Genomic DNA, 22,349 nt, shown 5'->3' with positions numbered 1-22,349 from the left:
TTTGCTACCAGTTAGTGCTTTTGTCACTATGTGGCAACGTAATTATACATATAACAGTGGCACTCTGGTAGACAAAGACTCTAAATAGAAAAATAATGTTTTTACAAGAAGGTCAGCTTTAATGAAGATGCATTTGATTTACTTATCTGTAAACACCTGATGTCCCATATGAGCTCAGAAAAAGTATGTAGAAGGACATAAAAAACCCCTGTATTCTGCTTCATCCAGAGGCCTTCAAAAAAACCTTAAGCTTACAATTATTTTCTTCACTAGGGCTGATTTCAAGAGTGATGGCCACTACTAGAGTATTTAGTGGGTTTTCATGTAGTTTTTGGTTAAAAATCATCATGGCTAACATCACAGTAAATTACTGATTGTAGATGTGCTGGAAATTTTTATTGTTTTTCATCTAATTAAACAGCAAATGTTGGTCAACATTTTTAAAGTCTCTTTTGACTGAGGATTAATTGCAGTATCATATTAATAGCAATTTCCCCAAAATTACAGTAAGCTTGAAAATTATCTAGTAACAAGTGTGAAACATGTTTGATGCTGTTCAAGGACAAATTAGAATTTAAAATATATTTCCATCCTCTTTTCTCAGCTAAGCAGTTCCTGATTATCCAATTTACTGATAACATTCTTGCCTCATCTCAGAGGAGGAAGCCCTCCCAGAGGGTAAACAAACTAAACATTTACTTTTCAATATTTGCTTTAAAGTATGTTTAACTCTTTGTTACCAAAGAAAAATAATAATGTAAAGAAAGGATAATGTGTGGCACTCTGTAGCTTCTCTAGAAATATGGGGCAGTATGAATTGGATACTTTTTGTCATGTTTATCAAAAATAGGAGTATCAGCAGATGGAGCACACCTATACTGCATATACCACACGTGTTTCTACCTCTTTCCATCTGTTCATCAGTTTGGAAATTTTGGAGAGTCCAGATGACATTACCTATACCTGACTAGTCTATAACTAATGGTTTACTGCACACTGTACAGTTTGGTGAACTTAAATTCATGTTTCCAGAAGCCTTTTGCTACCTTCTTACAGGGTTTCCCTCAAAAGTGGGGAGGTTGACACTTAGGGAGATTTATTAACTCAGGAAATATATTGTAGGAGAAGCCAAGTTCAATTTCAAGCTAATAAGGTAAAATTATTATTTTGCACCAATTTTTTGCAGATGTATATTAACAAAATATAATGTTTTTGCTTGCCCTACACCATAGAACAGCAGGTCAGAGATGACTTAAGCAATTCTTACACTGATTCTCAAAAGTCCTAGAAAATTTAGGTACCAGAGCCGTTTGTCATCATCAACTGAAGCAAGAACCTAAGTCTCCTAAATTCATGAGTAAATTTAGTGAAGGAAAGGAGGAGGGAGAAACAGAGACTATGGATCACTTAGTAATATATACTGGTACCTGTCATTGAAAAGTTTACACAACAGCCCTTTTTTTAAGAATCAGAATGACTGGGATTGGCAGGGACATCTGGAGATAATCTAGTCCAATCCCCTGGTAAAGTAGGTTCACCTAGAGCAGGTTGCACAGGATTATGGCCAGATGGGCTTTGAATACCTTCATAATATGAAGCTCCACATCTTCTCTGGGCAACTGTTACAGTGCTGTCAACCTCACAGTAAAGAAGTTCTTTCTTGTCTGCAGATAGATCTTTCTATGTTTCAGTTTATGCCCATTGGCCCTTGTAATTTCACTGGGCCTGGCTTCATCTTCTTGAAAATCTCACTCCAGATACTCCCATAGATTGATGTTGTGTCCTCTGTCATCTCTTATCCAGGCTTAACAGCTCTCTCTGCCTTTCCTTGTAAAGGAAATGCTCCAGTTCCTTAGTCACCTTTTTGCCCTCTGCTGGTCCCACTCCAGGAGCTCCATGTCTCTCTTGTCCCCAGGAGCCCAGAACTGGACACAGCACTCCAGGTGAGGCCTCATCAGGTCTGAATAGAGAGGCAGGATCATATCCCTCAACCTGCTGGCAGTGCTCTTCCTAATGCACCCCAGGATACCACTGGCCTTCTTGGCCACAGGGGCACACTGCTGGCTCATGGATGGTTTGTTGTCCACCAGGACCCCCAGGTCCTTCTCCGCAGAGCTGCTTTCCATCAGATCAGCCCCCAGTCTGTACTGGTGTAGGGAGTTATTCTTTCCCTGCACTTGCCTTTGTTCAATGTCATGAGCCCCCCCTCCACACAAGTCTTCAGCCTGTCCAGGACTCTCTGGATGGCAGCACAGCACTCTAGGGTATCAGCCATTCCTCCTAGGTTTGTATTGTCAGCTATCTTGCTGAGGATGCATTCTGTCCCTTCATCTAGGTCACTGATGAATAAGTTGCACAAGACTGGACCTAGTACCCATCTCTGGAGAACACTGCTAGCTATGTGCCTCCATCTAGACTCTGTGTCACTGATCACAACCCTCTGAGACCTGCCATTCAGCCAGCTCTAGATCCATATCAACATCCACTCATCTAACCCATACTTCTCGAGTTTGCCTATGAGGATGTTATGGGAGACAGTGTCAAAAGCCTTGCTGAAGTCAAGGTAGAAAACATTCACTGCTCTCCCCTCACCTACTCAGCCAGAGTAGAAGGCTTTAGATTGGTTGGGCATGATTTCATGATTTTTCCTCACAATCAAAACAAAAGGAAGTTGGATTCAGCTGCTTTGGAAAACTTCTCTTCATAGGGAAACTCTTAATAATAAACAACATTCAGACTCACAATTTTATACCGTAATAGTAACAGCGTATCATCTGGAAAATAGATGTGGAAAGGCTCAGCTGTGACTGCACAAGCCCATTGGAGAGATGGACATGAAGCTGCTGCCACAAGCTGCTCCACGGGTATCTCCTCCTCACTGGTGGCTCTTTACCCTTCTCTAGAGGGGACAACTCCCATACTGATGCAGTGGCAACACAAGTCTCTTCCCCCAAGGTCATGTGGGTTGGAACATGCTAGAGAGACTGTGAAGAGTGGAGGGCAGGGTGAAGACTGAATGAACAACATTATTTTTGTCCTTCATCCTCCAAGATCAATAAAAATGCATTTATTTCGGTTTTGGTTTTTGTTTTGCTTTTTTTTTAAGTGCTCTGTCCAAAGAGTCCTCCAAACTACCATAGCCTTGGAAAAACAGCTTCAGTTATAGCCATGCTTCTAAGAGTGTTTCTACACTGTCTAGCTGCCAAGCAGTGGTGATCAATCTGTGAATGTTTATGGCATCTTTGTCTACCTGGGTAATACTGAATAAAGGCAGGCTTGGATCAAAACAGAATTCCTACTTAATGAAGTGAGGCAGCAAGCTTAAAAAAAGTCAAGTATATTCTTTATGAGGGAGCTGATCAGACTGGAGGCAGAAAGTACTGTGTCATAGTTCCTGTGAAATTTTGCTATATTTAATAAACATCCACATAAATTACAGTTATATAAACACTTCCTCAAACCATGGAGTTTTTCCAGTACTTATTAGTCACACTTACTGATAGTTTAAGAGTAGAGGTTCGGATACAGCAACTACAGAAAAAGGGGGACCAAGGCTCCAATCTAGACCTCTTTTTTTCCTTTATTCCAGCATTTGAAAAGCTGGGCCAAATTATCAGCCTTGAGTTTAATTTTATGGAGGATGTTCCAGCATAGCTTTGGGGATAAAAGTGGTTGAAAGTTCTAGTAGCCACAACTGCACAGTGAAATAAAGAAATACAGGCTGCTTTTAAAAGACGTGCTGAAAAAGAATTATTCATGGCACTTCTTTGGTTGTTTGAAACTCCAGAATGACTGGCTAAACCAGAACAGACGGTGGTAGGAGTGAGTCAATGATGAAGGGATAGCACAATTTCACTGCTTAAGTCTATTGATTAATAGACTGAAAGTCTATGCTAGAGTTATATTTTGGTTTTATTTTTTTACTTGCTTGTTTATTTTCTACAGGTTTCTCTAACTAACCTGGTTGGTTCCTTGAGAAGACAGCTACTGAGCTATTTACCTCCAAAGTTGCAAAGGTCTAGAGAATCTGCATCCAAACCAGAAAACTGGTTGTCCTGAGAGCATCTGTAAGTGCATACATCTCAGGTACCTAAGCCAGTGATGGCATGATCCAGAAGGACCTGTTTTTGACAATTATTGGATACTGCAGAACACAATTTTGTCTGGTCTTTCTGAAAGTTTGTGGCCCCCTAGTATGTCTTTCAAGTCAAACATAGTCTAACAGGTGTCAATAAAACAGGTGTTTGGATAAAATCCTGTGCCAGAGCTAAGGTTAAGAATGGAATGAAATAGCTAAGTACACTTTTGACACACAAATAAACATACAATGATGTTGTCATAAATGAGCAGCTATTCCTTTAAAACACAGCTTTAAAGGACTGACTTTAAAGTAATCTATTTTCAAAAGCAAAGTGCCTTATTTTTTTGCTGCATTACTTATATTTGACTTAGATGGGAATACATTAATTTCATGTCATATGCTTGGAATGTGTGGAAAATAACATTTTTTCCATGTGAATCAGCACAGGAAATGATCTGCAAATGAGTAAAATGTTGAGAAGTCTACAGATGGAGGTTTTTTAAAAAAAAACACAATGTTTTTCAACTGTAGAGTACTGACATCATATTTTGTTCAATAGTAAAGTATCACAGAGATGCTTGATGACACATCAGAGACTGAAGACAACTAAGAACTTACTTCTGATCAGCATAGTTTTAGACTATAATCTGATGCAACATTAATTTAATAGTATCTACCTTTGCTGGTGCTAGGCAGTTTTGCCTCCCTTTATTTGCCACTGCCAAAGCTTACCACATTCTTGCTAAACACAGAAAATGGCAGAAACATGAATCAACTCAGAGGTATTCTGACTTGATTTTCTTTTCACTGTGATGTAAAATAAGAAAAAAAACAACAAAAAAAGAGTGTCTTCTAAATGATGACCTAGTGATACATTCCATAGGCCCTTTCATTTTCAAAATTTTCCCTTGCTGAGGTTAGATATTAAAATAGTAATAAATATTACTACTAGAAACAGTAAATTAATAGTTTTCTAAGAAACATGCTGTGAGAGGATGTTCAAGGGTGGATATGTTTAGGAAAGTATGTAATCCACCATGGAGCTGAAACCTCAGTCCTAAACTAATGAACACTAAGCACTCACAGCAGTAAAAATGAGTGGGAGAAAGGAGTACAGAGTCTGCTCCAAGACACTATTGATTTGCTTCTGAAATTACGTGAATTATTACTGTTGAATTAATTATTAGAACTGATGATTTTGTTGGAGTATTTGACACTGTAAGAAGCCCCCACTATCGTAAAATGGATCCTTTGTGCACTCTTCAAACATCTCTTGAATTTGAAGTTTCCTTCCTTATTTCATTTGAGAGAAAATTACTGCTTCTGTAGCAAATTTTTCAAGTGGAAATTGAGTCCCAGTCTTGTACAGATAGTAGTTACACTTTGACTCCTGCCTTCAACATGAGGTATGAAGCATACTATTAATACTGTTTCTTTCTTTCTGAAATCAAATCAATAAACAGGGTTTCTTTTGAATATGTTGCACTGCACTCTGGGATGCATAAAAAACGTTTGAAAGAGCAGGTTTACATTATACTGATCATAGTAAACATCATCTTCTGAATGCTGAAAACAATTACATATATTTGGCTTTTATCTTCTGACTGTATTTCTGTCAAATGAACAAACAGGCATACGGGCTGCATCCCAAAGGCAATATTTGGCTCATACTGCCCAACAGCCAAGGAGAGATGATGAACATATTGTTTTGTAGGAAGATAAAGCTTCACTGACTTCAATTTCACTGTGAAAAGAGTAGCATGGGGAGCCTGCTGCCTCTGCTCCCAGTGTCCTGTTCACTCTGAAGCTACAGACAGATTCTGCCATGTGAGTGAGATTGAAGCGTGCACCGCAAGTTCATGCTATGCACAGTTCATCACGCTGCCCTGTACCAGAGCTGCTTAGTTCATAGATCAGAGAGCCATTTAAGGTGAACCTGGCATCATTCTTGGTGGCAAAATTAAAACCATCTAAAGTCAAAACTGGATTTTCCTGGACTCTTTCCTCCAGTCTTCAAAACATGTGTCTGTCTTTGCCTTTATTCTCATCAATAAGGAATTTAAAGCCATAGACTCATTACTCTTAAATGTCGCTGCCCACGAAAAATGCACACAGAGAGGCTCCATGTTACAAGTGTAAATTCAGAGTCACAGAACAGAAGTGAAGTTTTTTCAGTCTGCCTTTGGGAGCATGCTTTGACAGGGTTTCCTGAAAAGCTGCCTGCTTTGCTTCACCTTCCCATAACCAACAACTACGTAACTTATATGGATTAATTGAACTGCAAACAGTAACATCTAGATCTCCCATGCTGTTTAACATACAATACAACAAAACCAGGCATGACTGCAGTAAGGATCAAAGAGAAGAGCACAGGAATAGAGAAGATGTTTGTCTATGAGAATCAGGGCATCTAGACTTTAAGGCGTTATAAGGTAAAACTCCTAACATCTTTCCTGCCTTACCTCCAAGCAAAGATGAGCTGGAGGAGGTCAGAACAATTCACCTGATTCAGACTGCCATCATACAAAATAGGTCGCATTAGCTTCTTCAGCAATTATAAAAGGCTTCTTTAGCTAATGAAGTGGCTGAGATACAGAACAGAAAAACAAAACCCTCAGAGGATAGAAGAAAAAGTTCAGAAGGCAGGTGGGGTTAAAGCTGATGTTTTGAAGCTTGGAGCTATGCTTCAGGACTTTCCTATTCCAGGCGGACACAGATTGCCCAGCAAAGGAGAGGGGCATGGGTGTTTATGAACTGGATTTACTCCCTGCAAAGTTTGCTGCCAGTAATAATCCATCTTGAGTAGAAGTATTTTGAAACACTATTGCTGAGTTGTGCAGATTTGTGACGATACTAATCTCCATACAACTTCACAAGAAGCTGCCAGAAATGCAAAGAACTTATATTTGCAGTATGTATTTGTGAAACTAAGCTTTGATAGAACATCCATCCACATTACAACAGGAGACAAGTTCTGGGCATGTTTCCACTTGTAAAGTTATTTCAAGTAACTAGTCTTCCAGACTTTCTTTCAATCTCTGGACTGTGAAGTTCCCTGATACCGATGCTTTACTCCTTCTCTCTTTTATTTATTTTACCACTTCAAGTAGAAAAAAACTTAAAAGACTGGAAAATAATACCAAAAACTTAAGATGAAAATTCCTCAATTTCCTTGGATTTAGTAGAGCTGTGGTGCAGAGAGGATATGATTTAATTTATGGAAGCATGATGGTCTTGCATCAGATTTAATGTTCTGCAGACAGCTGCCTTTTCCAAAGAACACGAGTTCCTCACACAAAATGGGGAGTGTTCCACTGAGCACCCTCATCTGAAAAATGTTGAGCAGTCCCATCAGCATCTTTCAAGAACTTACCATACTGTTAGCTGAAAGGCAGTGACTTCCATGCCAAGGGATATAAATTTCTTACAGTAAGCTAGGCAAATTACAGACAATATTTTGTACTAAAAGATCTACACTGCTTCTACATGAAGCTAAACCAGTTTTTAACTTCTTGTCCTGCCTTAAAACTTGGAAATTGTGTCACTCACTTTCACATGTGTAAACTGCCACTGAATTCATTCCTGATCTACTGTTCTGGGACAACTAGATAATAAGTAGGTAAGGAAACCAAACCATATGCACAACACCCTAGCCACAAGGATGTGAATTTCTAGGATCAGATTTCTGATTAGCAACTCCTGCAGCTTCCCACAGTGGTGACCATGCATGTTCTACACCTCCAGCCACTTGCACTTCTTTCCTGATCTGTCCTTGTACAACCTCACAAATGAACTGAATGAAGCTGGCTTTTTAAGTCTTCACACTGCACTGAAAATTACCTTACAAGCAGGGCGCAGTATGGAGTTTTTCTCTGCACACTAGAGAGAATAATAAAATTAGTTCCTCTGTGTCACTTAGTCAGTCCCTGGCAGGAACTTACATACTCGTGGACAGTTTCAGAGAGCAGACAGGCCTATCTTTCAAAGGTATAAAGTTAGTGTGAGATTTTGTGCACAAGTATCAGGCAGAAGGATCCCAAGAAAGTCTGCAGTGTAAATTCAGCTGTTATATTTGTTCTGCTGACCTGGTCTCCCAAAACACGTGTCCTAGACAGCCAACACACACACACACAAGCAGATCAAAGCCTCTCACCCAGCAGATGCTACTTCTTGTCAGTTAGATGACAGTGAGATAGCTGGAGGAGGTAGGCATGGTCACCACAGTGAAAGGGAACTGGGGGCAATACAGCAGACACAAGGATTAGGAGAGTTAGAATTACTGCTGTGGAAAAAAATGAGGATAGCAGACACAAATTTGCAAGATGGATTTCTGCTGCTTCTAGTGTAACACACAAGAGAGCTTGTGCTTGGTACTCAATATAACCTGAATGACAGAGGAATTTGACTGCAGTTCAATCCCTCACCTGTAATTTGTGACAACAGTATGTGTCTACAAGGCAAGACATCTGTCAACAAATATAGAACTTGTGTTAACCTGTGGCAGATGTGACATAAGTCTCTATGCATGAATATTCTCAAGTAGACATCTGGGCTCACAGAAGCTATGGAAAGGTCATCCTGCAAGTTCTAGCATGGACACCCACACAGATTTAAAATATTTTTTCTTACCAACAATCATATGGTTGCAGACATCGCAGAAGGTGGGTTTTTTGAAGATGTGCTCCTGGAAGATGTGAGTCTTGTTGTTTTCTGGCAGCTGCTGGGCTCTGGTGGGAGAAGATGCTTGGCTCTCTGAGTTGGGGAGCTGTCCAGTGCTTGTGCTCACCTCGGGCATCAAGTCTACTTGCAGTTTCACATCGCTATTAGTCCTCTGGAAGAAATTGTCTGCACTTTTACTCCGCAAGCTTTTCGTCTTGAAGGAGAGTGAGCGCTTCAGTTTCTGCAGCTGCAATAAATAAGTCAGTTATAATTACTACTTTTTCTACTTAAAAAATGATGTAAGGCTCCTGGTTTTGGGGTGTGCTGTTACCAAGTGAACCTGGAAGCCACTGGCAGACATTGAACCACCTGAACAATAAAATTGACTTTAGTGTTTAAATGGTAATTTTTGAGCAAAGAAAGCAGATCCCAACCAGAAAACAAACTACACTACAGATGGTTTCTGACAGACAATAAACTTGATAGCCCTAATGAATGCTTCTATTGGTCTTCACTTTCAGGTATGACAGCACAGATGTGCTGTTGAAAGTTGTATGCATTGGAGAATATATCCTTTGTATTCAAGCATGAGGGAACTTAGAGTATTATTCATAGTCTAATAGTATTTAAGCAGCCTGTAAAGCCATTACAGGAACAGCTGTTAAATGGCAGTACAAGACTAGTGAACTCAGTAAATATACTTAATATACTTAAATTTCTCGAATTTGGCAGAAAAAGAGTTTATATGCAGTTTTGACTGCTGTCTTGTGCCATATCAGCAATCCTCTCATCCTTCAACCGTCCCCTCCATCTCCCAATTTTATATAAGGCTGAGAAGGGCACTAGGTGAGGCACAGAAGCTATTGAGCTGTCAGCCACACAAATTTATGGGTTTGACAACTCCAAGAGCCCACAAGTAGAGGCCAGGTAAAAGGAAAGCCAGTTCTGCATCTACTTCATATTTACCTTCTCTGAAGTGCAATAACCCTGTATCACGTTTCACTCAGCATTATTCTAACCACTGCAAAATAATTTTAATCACTGCTGCTATTCTCTGGGTGACTGTGAGGTAACAACTGAAATTTTCCATGTTGCTCAGGCTGTCTGTGGTAAGCAGCCGGAATGGTTTATATTAGAAACTGTTTATGTTAGAAGCAATGATGATTGGGAACCATAATTCACACTAATATAAAGAGAAGGAGTTCACATGCTTTCCCAAAAAAGCATGGCTCTGGTCCGTCACACTGACTTACTGGCCTCAGAGCACTTGCTCTCCCTAAATTCTATTCCCGTTCTACCCATTTTCTTTATGATGCAGCTGAAAGCATGCTGTTGGAGAGGAGAGGCAAGATATCCTGGGAGGATGCCTCTCTTCCACCTTCAAAAACAGCTTGTTCCTGGAGAGGGAGACACCAGCTTTCTTCCCAGTGTGTCCCAATAAACTCCCTGAGTCAGATGAATGGACAAGGAGCAGCCATTGCCTCCAGTTAACAGTGTTTGTGTTTGCTACACAGAAGCAAACTGCATTCTGCTTCCTGAACTGTTCCTCCACAGTGACTTTGGGAGTAGTGAGGGGTCAGAACCTGGGGCCCATCCCACATGTACAGCTCTCACCCACAACTCACTCAGGTTTCAGAGGAGGAGCCCTGGGTTCAAATGAAGGAAATACCTATTTGCAAGAAACTCTCAGTCTCTAGGGGGATATGAAAATAAGAGCAATTAAGTCATTAGATGCCAACTATGAGTTAAATCCTGTTTATGATTTCTGAAGCTCTTTCAGCTGAAGCCTAAGCTATGGGCTGACTGAGCCCAAAAATCACTGTACAACTGCACCATCAGAATGTGAGATCTTCTCTCTTCTTCTTGAATGTAAAGTTACCACCTCTTGAAATCACCGAGGTTATTCTGTTCTGAGATTACTTCATCTCCCCAGTGACAGCCAGGAACTCAGCAATAATTCACCCCCTTGCTCCTGAAACACTTCTCACTGAAGTCAGACCTAATTAGTGTAGCAAAACACAGAGAATTACAACACCACAAGGTGACTGAAATGGCATCCATTATCGATTTGCCATCCATTTCTACAGTGCCACATGAAGCTAATTAAATTTCAAAACACTGCTTCTGCCAGAGAAAGTAAACTAAGCTGTGCAATACAGTATTGGTTTTATAATGAAACAACTGTCCTGCTAGTTTGGACAATGTAGGCAGTATATTTGAAGAAGCTCTGCATTTACTATCCTTATTTTATTCTGCTGTGTGCAGCCATTTACCAGTCAAGGGATGTACCAATGGCCTTTCCTCCCCCAGGCAGAAAAGTCAACAATTTTCCAAAGGAGGGTAGTCCAGCTTTCAGGCTATGCATGCCCAAAGAAATACAAATACACTAAGGTGAGCATGAAACTGTGTATACTCCATGCATCCCCATCCAGAATGTTCAGAGGATACGTATTGAAGAATGAGTTGGACCAAGTTACCTTCACAGATTTGACAGATATCTCTGCACAAGCTAATAGTCCTCTCTGAGGTTCCCTGAGCACTGTACTGTGTTCATGCGCTTAAATAATTCCCAGACAAGATGGGCATCTTTGTCATTAGCCAAATATAGATTTTATTCTCATTTGCATTTAGACTGGAAGACACCTATATGTTTGGCTTACATTGCCTACCTAAAACACCAGTGGAAGTCTGGGACTATTATATCCCAAATAGGTTATATGTGTACAGAAGTGACTATGCAAGAATGAAGAATGTTGGCAACGTTTAGCATTTTGCACACCGAATTATACACTTTCATCACTACTGTTAAAAAGTACCCCTCAGATCAGTGTGTTTTATAACCCTCATGCATGAGCGAAAGTATACAGAGCAATAGAAGATTGGCATCAGGTTTTAAAATTAGATCCAATTTTCCTTTCTCATATTAGGCCCATGAGAGAATTTGAAATAGGGTACTGGTATGTGATTGTTTACTCAGGAAAAGTTGGCTCAAGCAAGGACAAGGGCAGGTTGTTATACAGTTAGAATAAACTATGAAACCATAAAAGCTTAAGTGATTATTATGCCACAGTCAAGTGAGCATTGCTTCCCTTACTTAAACATCGCAATCCCCTTATTTCAAAATTTGCTGTTCTTTTATTGCAAGATTTCAAAAGTAATTAAAGACAGGTATGTAATATATGCCTGATTTTGGTCTGCTGTAAACTGATTTAAAGCACTTGTAATGCCACCAGCTTCTAATAGAGCTGCTATAGTGTTCACCTGAGGCAGGACTCAAATCTCTCAGTAGAGACGAATGTATGCAAATTTTATTATTTTTACTTTCTTTCTGCAGAGTGAATGAGTTCAAAGTCAAATCTTAGGAAGAATCGCTACCAAACTTTTGAAAAAACCTGTGGCTAGGGTTGTTCTACACTCAGTACTTACTTCAACACTTAAGTGAAAAATCATGTACTCAGAATTAAATAAAACCTTAAACCAAGCACAAAACAGGTCTAAGAAATGTATTTGAAATAAGCCTCCTAATGCTTTCACATTTTCTCCTCTGCAAGCAAGGCTACAAATTAGTTTTCATTTAAATAAAAATAAAATTCCCAGAAGCACAGGAGTTTTTCTAGACTTGGGGTAGCATCAGAAGACTTCACAACTTTGAGAGTTCGGAAACATGAACCCTTGCCATTAAGTCCAGGATGTTCCTGTAGTTTGAAATTAGAGTAAAGGAAAAAAGTTTCTCTCTAGTTAAAAGCTTTTTATCAGTCACACAGGCTCCCAGTGACTGCACATACTAACCCCACAGGCAAGGTAAGATAAGTGCAGTAGCTCAGCCTCAGAGCTTAATTAAGCTTTTTTTTTCTGTATCTTGCAGTAAAATCTCAAATTTTCTGAGTCCCTGAATGTTCAAGCTTCAAGAGATCAGGAAACTGACAAACCTCAGCTTATCAGCACCTCCTCTGTTCCTAATTCCCCTATACTACAACTCTTTAGCTGTTATAAGCAGAAAAGAGGAGGCAGCAAAAGAACAGCTACTCAAATTCATTCCTAGTATTAGCTAGGTGCCAACTGCTTTTGCTGTGAATGGGCATTGCACTTGAGCTCACTGAGACTTCATTTTATGTAATAGTTAGAAGCATGCAACGCTTTTCTACAATTTTCATTTAAGAAATTCCCACTGAAGTTGGAAAGGTGCCAATGATTTGAGCGGGTTTATAGCTTTGCAGTTACAAGGATATTTGTCCACCCTGCAGAGTTCTTTGTTCAGGCTCTTAATTGCTCCCTGATATCTAGAAACTTTTTTTCCTTTGATTCTCCAGCTTGTTTACATTGACAGTCAGTGTGGCTCTGTAGAAGCAGATTGGAGAAAGAAACAGGGACTGTTGAGGACCCAGCATGCCCACTGTATTCATTTCAGGACACAGAGTACTCTGCTCTGAACCATCCCAGCCCATCAGTACTGGTATGCATTCTGTGCACACCTGGAGCACAAGCAAACCTCCAAGTGATGCAGCCTGTGCATAGAGCACAAGAACCACAGTGAGGTGAGTAGCAACAATCTCAGCACTGGGAGATTTACTTTGAAAACACACTCCCAAATCAAACTAAAATGATACGATGGGTGTCCCTTATGCCTTCACCGTTTCTCAACACAACTTCTTCGTCACACCTTCTCATCATTCAAAACTCAGAGAAAGCCTCACTCCCACCACATCCTATGCACAAATGCTTTGTTCCCCTTCCTGAAACTCTGTCCCTAGTGATCTCAGTGAATGATGGTTACTAGGAGGTCAAAGTGTATATTGCATTACTTTATATTATTATGTTTGCTTGGGCCATGAGCTTTGGCATTCAGGGCAACCCTCGTGGGATCTGCCCACATCAGCTTATTTCGCAGCATGCTTGATCTTGTTACCTTCTCAATAACTGCTAACATCCCTGCCAGCAGCAGAGGCTCCTGTGAAGCATGGACCAATGAGGAGATTATTTTTATACATTTCCACTGTTAACTGTCTTCCAGGAGAAATGAACAGATGAGTCACACATCAACTGAACTTTACTGACTGACCATACAACCAAGCCCTCATTTTCAGACATCAGCTGTCTGTTGTATTGTTACTGCGCTAGCAATAAACAAAAAATATTGCTTGCTCTTCTCTATCCCTTTCTTTACACTGCTGTTAACAATATCATTAGATCCATTACAAGTAATACAGGGTATTAACAGAGTTGGAATGAACCATCAAGCCAGTTTGAATCTTGAATCAGTTCTTATAAAACATAGCTATTTTTTTTAGTATGCAGACTAAAAATGCTCTGTCAGCAGATTTCACTCTGCTTTGAGATAAACATCCCCCTTCTGTAAGGAACCACTTCTTCCTTGCAGTTTTTTAGAGCAAATTTGCAGATTATTTGACTCTCACTTTGTTATAAAAGAAGGACTTCAACACAGAAAGCTCAGATGATGTTGTGTAGATTTTCTAGAGAGCATGTCAGGTACCCAGGCTATTACCAAAATGGATGCAGACCAAAAGCCTTTCAAATAAGGGAGAGAACAAAAGTCTTGATGAATGGTATCTCCTCTACTGAGTACAGTCTATTTTCTGGGTCAAGGAACATTCAATTTGTATTAGCAGCTCTCAGAATATACTTCAGTTGTTTACTAGCTTTGTTGAAGGGTTGGATGTTACCAGGGTGTAAGCTAGCCAGGCAGCATTGCTAAGCTTCAGCTAGCCCTGCTGATTCACGGGCTAATGATTTTCTTCTTAAAACTGAGCGATACAAAAGTAAGTGATTTTTGAGGACAGACAAGGGTGTTTTTTTTACCGGATTTGATCTGAAAATCCGTTGCCTTGGCATTTTAATGGGCAAAAATAAGATTATAACATACCTAAAGGCAGTATGCAATTTCATAAAAAATATATATATTTGCCTGCTGATGAGAGAAGTACCATGTCTTATAGCATTACCAAGATGAAAGGATATTTTTAATACTTAAGGAGTTGGTATTGTTTATTTCCAAAGCACCCATGATAAATTTTGTAAGCAAAGCTGATTCCTTTTCTACATTCTTCTTTCTAAATAATAAATAGTCCAAATACCCTACTAGGACAATCTCAATTAGCTAAATTGACTTCAATTGTAGCTGATTTATACAGTCTGAGAATCTGGCCCTACCATGTAGTTGTGTCTGCTCTAGCCAGCTTTCTTGGAATCTGTATCCTTTTAATCCACCATAGACAAAGACGGAGTGTTTATTATTGCATAGTCTGCTACGTACTATATTTGTGTGTTTTCTCAAACAGATTGCATAGCTGGAGTTAGAACAAATATATTTGTTATCATTGTAAAAAGTAAACAAATCAAACTGTCTGCTTTAATATTGTATCGAAATTGTCAAAGAGGAGACATTTTTCATAATACCTAACAATAATATTGTTAGTGATTCATTGAGTACCTACAACTACTCTGGCTGGTTCTTGCTGCTCTGATCATCATCCTCAGCTTCTCCTCCCTGTCCTACATTATTTTTTAAATCCACTCACTGATTCTCAAACTGATTTAGGATATGATCCTTTTCAGACAGGGCTCTTTCTATGCTTTTATTTCACTCATGGAGTCCTAAACTACAATGAAATTCTCTGATTGACATGCCAGACCATAGCAGCAAAAATCCTTGAAAGAGGTTCTGGGTTTGAAAGCATGAAGTCTGAAGGGATGCTCAGGTATCGCTGTGAATCCCATATCCTCAGCCCTTTCCTGATGTACTACATCCTTGCCAGCTGTGTGTATGCATCTCTAATTAGCAGAACTCTAAATTATCAAGAGGTCAGCTTGCACGTGTAGCCAAACAGCGTGTTTGCTTAGTAGACCTGTTCATTCTGTATGACTTCCTGCTTTGGTTTGAACCAAGCTGAAAAATTCATCTAGTTCTCAATAATTGCTCCTGCAGTTGTTTGGAATTTATCCTACGTTTTAGGGTGAGTAGTCTTCTAATATTGCAAGAAACCAGAATTAGCAAATATATGAGAGAAATGTGAAATAAAGTGCTGAAAGTTTTAAGGCCTGAAAATATTAAAAATTCTCCTTTGTGCTCCAAATTCCTTCATATATTCCTTCAAATTCAGCATAAGATGTGACAGGATAAACTAATGCAGTCCAGGGAGTAATAGGTTTGAGGAAACAGAATTTATTAACTAGACCAATTACCATCAAATCTCAGGGAACTCCTTTTCTGTCTCTGTTGTGTTCAGAACATTCTACTTAGTCCTAAGGTGTAAAAAGAGTAAACACTCTAGTAGATATTCTGCAACTGTGACTTGCAGAGCTCACATTAACTTCCCTGTTAAATTATATTTTCATAGTAACTTCAAAAGTCTCACAGTAATTTAAACAGTTTAAAACAGCTTATAAAAAGGATGAAACATAAAATAAATGCAATGATACTTGTATGAATGAAAATGCAGAAAAATGTAAGGCTTTTTTATCAAAAATCTAAGTAAAATCCACACATAAACTCTCAAATTTTGTACCTAACAGCGTTTTTGCTGCTCTGTTTTTGAACAGCCCTATTTTGGTGTATTCCTTTGATTTCTTTTAATCACACTGTATTAGAAAGGGTAATCTAGAAAGAAAAGAGTGTGTATTACATCATCTTCCTGAGAGATCTGTTCTCTATCAATATTTCTTCAAACTTCCTAACAGGTTTGATTCAAGCTTATTTTGGGGAAAATGCTTGCAATATCACTTAACCATGGCTCGTGTTCAGCCTGCTTCTGCAGAGAATCTTTCTCAATTTTGCAGTGTTTCAAGCTAACAACTCACAATATCTTTCAGAGAAGCTGTACTGTAGCTTTCCAAAGTTTATAATCTGAGTAATGAAGATCAGATTAACAGTCCCAAAGTAAGATCTACTGGGTTCACTGTGTTGAGCTGAAAGATCATCAATTCTTCCTTCTTTGCCAACATGTGCATAAATAAAAACACTTTACAAATTGAACAAAGGAACGGTTCAGACGTAACAAAAGCCTGCTGCTTGTTTTATATCGGGGTTGCGAAATGTTTTATCCCTTTCATCTCCTCTCCTGCTTCACCTAGTAAAAAAAGAGCTGCTTTTGCCAGGAACAGAGAGAAAGATCACAAATCCTCTATCTATATCCAGGATTATATTCTCCCTGCTGCTAAATAACTATTCCAAAATGGGTGGCACCAGCTGCAGGAGGTCCTTTATAATTCAGGTTATGAAATGTGTCTGGTGTAGACCTCTGTGTGCCTCGTGTCTCCCTTTCATGATCTGACAATTGAGCTGCCTCCAGTCATTTCTCCTGAAATCAAAAGGAAAGCTCATGAAGGAAACAAGAGATATTTAAGAACAGTCCTTCCATTTTTTTTTTAAATCAGCCTGTACTTTCAATTTCAAGACAAGTAGGTGTTTACAACATCTTGTTTTGTACTTTGGGGTTCACCTCAGGCACCTGGTTGCTAAGCAGCCGATCATGTCTATACTTCGTCCCCATCACGATGTTGTTATCTCTTACCTCTTGATGTAGAAGGCATTTGGAGTGTTATCTCTGAGATCACTTCTGGGAATCCCACATTTTGCAGCTCTTTTTGAACAGCTCTTTTCCATATCAGCTTCTGAATGGAACACCAATTTCCCTTTGCTAACTCCTGATTCAGTCATTTATTAATCTTTGCTGTTGTGGAAGTGGCATGATGAAATTTGGAGGTTAAAAGGCTAGGGTTCAGAGTGATGTAAATCCAGGAGGCCCTGCTGAGGTGAAAGAAGCTACACTGGCGTATGCCTGCTGAGAGCCTTCAAAAATAATAATAGTAGGACCTGAGTTTTGCTTCTTTTCCTTCTCATGAATAATCTGGAACGAAGGTGATTGTGAATGTAAGATTAACCATCCTTGACCGTATCTCATATCTGTCCATCTATGAAGTGTGCATCTCCACTATTGATCTTATGGCTTAATATGACACACTTGACCTTTAAAAAAGACCAAACACAACAATGTTCTGCTTAAAAATGCTGGGCTACCTATAGCAGTAGTTTCTACTAATTTATTTTACCAATTTGTTGTTCTTTCCTTTTTTTCTTTTTTAATTTTTTCCCCTTCTTTTTATTTTTTTTTTTTTAAGCTTAGCTCTTTTATAATACTTTAAATGGTAGTATGTCTCTTGAAGCAAATATGGAAATACATCTGGCAGGGAGGCTGATACTAACTCAGGGCAAATTAACATGAACGCCACAACCCACATACTGTATTATCACATTTGTATCATCTTAAAACAAAAAGGAAGACTGAGATCTACCAGGAGTTGTTATAGTTAATATTCTGTCAGTGTTTCCACTCTTACTTCTGGGGTTCGAAACTTACACTGTTAAAATGCTTTGCAATGAAAACATGTAAGCGCTCAGCTCTACAACAAAGTTGTTGTCATTGGGCCAAATCCTAAAGTCTTTGCTTACTTCTAACTCCCGCTGACTCCAGGGAGCATGTTTCCAGAGTGAAGCTCAGGGTTTGCCTGGGTCGTTGAGGTTTTTTGTTTGTATGTTTTCAAAATAAATTTTTTTCAGTGTTTTACACTGTGCATTAAAAACAAAGGCTTTCTGAATGCAGAGCTTGAAAAAACACCTGGCCACATTGGATATTCTGTTACATGGCCAATTTTATTCTACTTTTTAATTCCCTTCTCTTTTTCTTAAACCATCTTTTTCAATCTCTGCTCCTCCACAACCAAATATAGATAGATCCAGTGGACACATATGCTCCTGCTTCTTTTGTCTTTCCTAGACACTTGTTTCAACTCATACTTTGTGTGAATTAATTCTGTCCAATTCTTGTTTAGCTAATATGCTTTGAGATGATATTACTTCGTTTTTCAAAGAGAAAATGAGGGCACAATGCCAGAATTTGTGTGTTGTATGGCCTATCGGCTTAAAAGAAGCCCCCACACAGATATTTTGGCTTACTTGATTCCACAGGTTTCTGCACTTCCTTTTTTGCTGCCTGTCCACAAACAGAGATTCAGATCCAAATTTTACAGCTCGTTTCCATGTTTCCATTTCAAATAATTCTCAGTGGGAGATGGCATACGAACTTATGCCTTACAGAATACTAGCAGTGTTTGTTGGTTCCCTTCCAGTTTTTCCTTTTTCATGGTTCCCTTCCTCTTCTTGTGCATATTTTTGCAATCTGGTAGCAAATTTGCTGCCTTTCATCTTCCTCTTATCCCTCCTGAAAACTAACACTGTCCTGTCATGTGAACACTGCTTCTTGCCAGCTACTCTGGAGGCCAGGGTATGTAGCCACCCCTGTTCTAACACCACAAGTCTAACAGGACCCATATGGTTCTGATGCACATCGCTGCCCTGGCACCACTCTGGCGTGAAAACCTTGATCTGGAGGAAGAGTTGACAGCACAGGTAGAGCAAGGCTAGTTAAATCTTCTGGGCTTCTCAAGGCTTCACCTGGGTATCCACAGAGTTTCCTTCATGTCGTATTTTCAGTTCTAAAGTCCTATAGAAGCTACCACATACATAACAAATGCCGTGCCGATTAAAATTTTTTCCTACCTTGATAACATCTCCCTTGTTATTTGTTGTGCATCCAGTTATCTTACTGTCTACCATGACAAAGGTCTGTTTATTTCCAGATGCAGTCCAGATCTGGTACATTTTCCATTAAGGCTCTTCTCAAAGTGTAACTTATGACATGCATTTATCCTTTTCAACACATCTACTCTAGTAGCTTTCTAATTTTCAAAAAGTATTTCCAAATTTTTTTTTAAAAATCATCCTTGTAATACATTTCCAAGGAATCTGTTACTGGTACAGAAAGTTTCTATCTCAGTCTGTCTTTAGTCTTCTTGTTATTACACGTTAGTCATGCCCAGCAAAAAGTCATTCAATGTCCTACATAAAGGATAGGCCAACTCTCCACATATAAAATCTGTTTAATTTGATGATGATATTGTCATATATATGGCACACAGTTACTTGGCACTTTATTGGGATGCTTGAAGGCCTAAACATTGCTTCAAGAAGTTGACAGTGTAAATACATATATTTGGAGATATTAACTAACAAGAGCTGTTACGCATGATATCTATCATATATCTTTTGCCACAGGCTAATCCATTTCATTTATGTTTTTTCCTAAACCTCCAAGCTGCTGAACATATCTTTAGCCAGCTATTGTTCCAAGATCAACCCTGCAAAACAAAAACATTTTATTTTTATCCTCACCAGCTGCACAACTTTCCTTCTCAAATTACCTCTATCAAATTTCAAGATTATGACTGTTTGAACTGCAAAAATATGGTTTGATACTGAGATAGCTGGTTTTGTGTAAGAAGATAGTTCACAGAGAATACCACAAATAGTATGGTAGAGAATTTATAACTCTTTCTGAAGAACTAAATTTTTTTTCTGAATATTAAGAATTTTTTTAAAATTCCTCAGAATTCTCTAAACTGTTGCTATTGAAATCCTGCACATGAACATCTAATAATAGTAATAATGATTTTGAAAAAAAAAAAAGCCTATAATGCTGTCATGATGTTGTGCTCACCTAATAAATGAAGCTTCATAATTTTGGTGTTGAGAGAGAAAAGAGCTGTTGGCATTGACATAAGTTACCAACAGATTTAATAGGTGTTACTGATTCGGTAGGGAAGTCAGGGATCTTGAACCACTAAAACTGCGAAGCCTCATCTGAAAAAATATTATCAGTGACTTCAACAGGAACAACATATTGCATGGGGCTGCATGAGGGATTCAGGCAGACAGGAAAGCAGAGAAATAGAAGGAAGAGGAAAGGAAAGTCAAGTTAGAACAGAGAGAGCTTTAAAGAATATGAATATGAATCTTGTGTAAGAGGGGGGATTTCCATGAAGAGCTTCGCTTTGTCTAGTCTATTCTACTGTCAGAGAAGGTGCAAGTTGTGATATCAGCCAAATAGCACTGGTCTAGAAGACATGTGAAATATTATAGCAGAAACAGCTACTGTCTACTGCTGTACTAAAGAGCAAACACAATGCTAACTTCTGAGATATATATCAATTTTCTCCCATCAGTTTGTTTTTCTTTTTTTTTTTACATGAAGCAGTGGCTGTGAGTGTGACTGTACTGGAGAGATGTTAACTTAAGGAAAGGAGAGGTTCTTTTCTGGAATTCAGCAGATGGTAGTAAAGGCCAAATGACATTACCTCTATTGCTACTGTGGGAATATTGTATTTATTACAGTGTATTTCCTATAGTGCCAGAAAAAAAGTAGGCTAGCTTTCTGTTTAAAAAAGGACTGATATTTTTTTTACCAGACTGAGTGGTTAGTTCTTATGGCCAGCATCTAGTCATAGCTACATTCTCCTCAGACGAAAATCACTCTGTTAAGATTTTTGGTGTAAGGTTTGACTGTCTCTTTTTTTTTTTTTTTACCTTTGTAAAAAGCTTTTAATTTGTCTACATTCTAGCAGGATTCACATAGGTCTATCACAGCTGTTGGCATTCATTTTAGCTTTGATAATCTCTAAGGAAGATGCCCAGAGCATTTTTCTTGGATGCCAGGCAGGAACTGCTAAAAAAGTCAGTGCTGTTGAAGCGCAGAACTGCAGCCTGGGGAAGTCTGTGAAAGCCTAAGCTGCTGGGGGGAGGTAGGAGCTAAAAAGCCCTCCACTGGAAGTGCAGTTGAAAACTGATCTTCTGAGTTGAATTGGCCTTCAGCTACCTGCCCAGAAAGGAGGGGACAAGATCGGAAGACTAGGAAGTCAGCCTCATTTCCTCTCCATAAAGAATGTTTTCTATTACTTCATTGCCTAGGTTATAAATTTATATATAGTTTTCTGCATATACATATAAAGACATCATAAGGTTACATCGAGAGATAATTAGGCATCCACATACAAGGAACAGACCACGTAAAACCAGATAGTATGAGGAAATTAGATGAAACTTAAGTAATTTATTTGTTAATAAAGCAGGTGTGGCTTGGGTATAGGTGAAAGGGAAAGTGCAAAATGTTGGGTTTGCTTTTTTTCAAGCGTTCTTATGGCATGAGCACCAGCATCCACACAGTGTTTATAAAAGGTCTCTCCCCCTAACTGAAGAACCACCATCTATTTTCTTAACAGGAATCTTTAAACTTGGCTAAGCTTGGAAACCTGGGAATTTTTCCTGCAAAGACTCACTGTATCAGAGAGCCTGGTCATAGATTAAAGCATTTGTGTGAGAATAGGAACAGAGAGGAAAGAAAGAGAAAAACACTGAAAGGCAGAGAGCGAGTGGGTAAGCTAGCAAAAAAGTTAACTGTTTGCCTGGATCCTTAACGGTGAGGAGGATGCAGTCCATTTGTCATTATGACTAACTACAGGAGACAGATCTAACTGCTGTGAACCTGCCAAAGACTCCTATGTGCCCATACTTCATGAAACAGGTACATGATTCATCTTGCGGCTGCAGTTTAATAGCAGCACTTCACGTTTTGAAGCCTGGATAGTCTCACATTTCACTCCCTTTTTGTCATAGGTGCATAACTTTCCATTATAGGACCGGCTGGAAAACAGCAGTTCCACTTAGCAAAAATTTTCAAAGTTTGAATGATTTTGTTCCACG

The 22,349-nt window shown here is 39.0% G+C and overlaps 1 protein-coding gene across 1 annotated transcript in view; it reads right to left on the bottom strand.

Annotated features, from left to right (window-relative positions):
* Positions 1 to 22,349, bottom strand: part of STAC (SH3 and cysteine rich domain) — a 73,714-nt gene that overhangs the window by 40,541 nt on the left and 10,824 nt on the right. The window contains exon 2 of the mRNA XM_008925141.3: positions 8,711 to 8,987. Within this exon, the coding sequence (XP_008923389.1) occupies positions 8,711 to 8,987 (277 nt within the window). The remainder of the gene's footprint in view (positions 1 to 8,710; positions 8,988 to 22,349) is intronic.

The sequence above is a fragment of the Manacus vitellinus genome, unplaced genomic scaffold, assembly GCF_001715985.3.
Source record: "Manacus vitellinus isolate BGI_N305 unplaced genomic scaffold, ASM171598v3 scaffold_3_pilon, whole genome shotgun sequence".
Lineage (NCBI taxonomy): Eukaryota > Metazoa > Chordata > Aves > Passeriformes > Pipridae > Manacus > Manacus vitellinus.
This window is presented reverse-complemented; position numbering and strand designations above follow the sequence as displayed.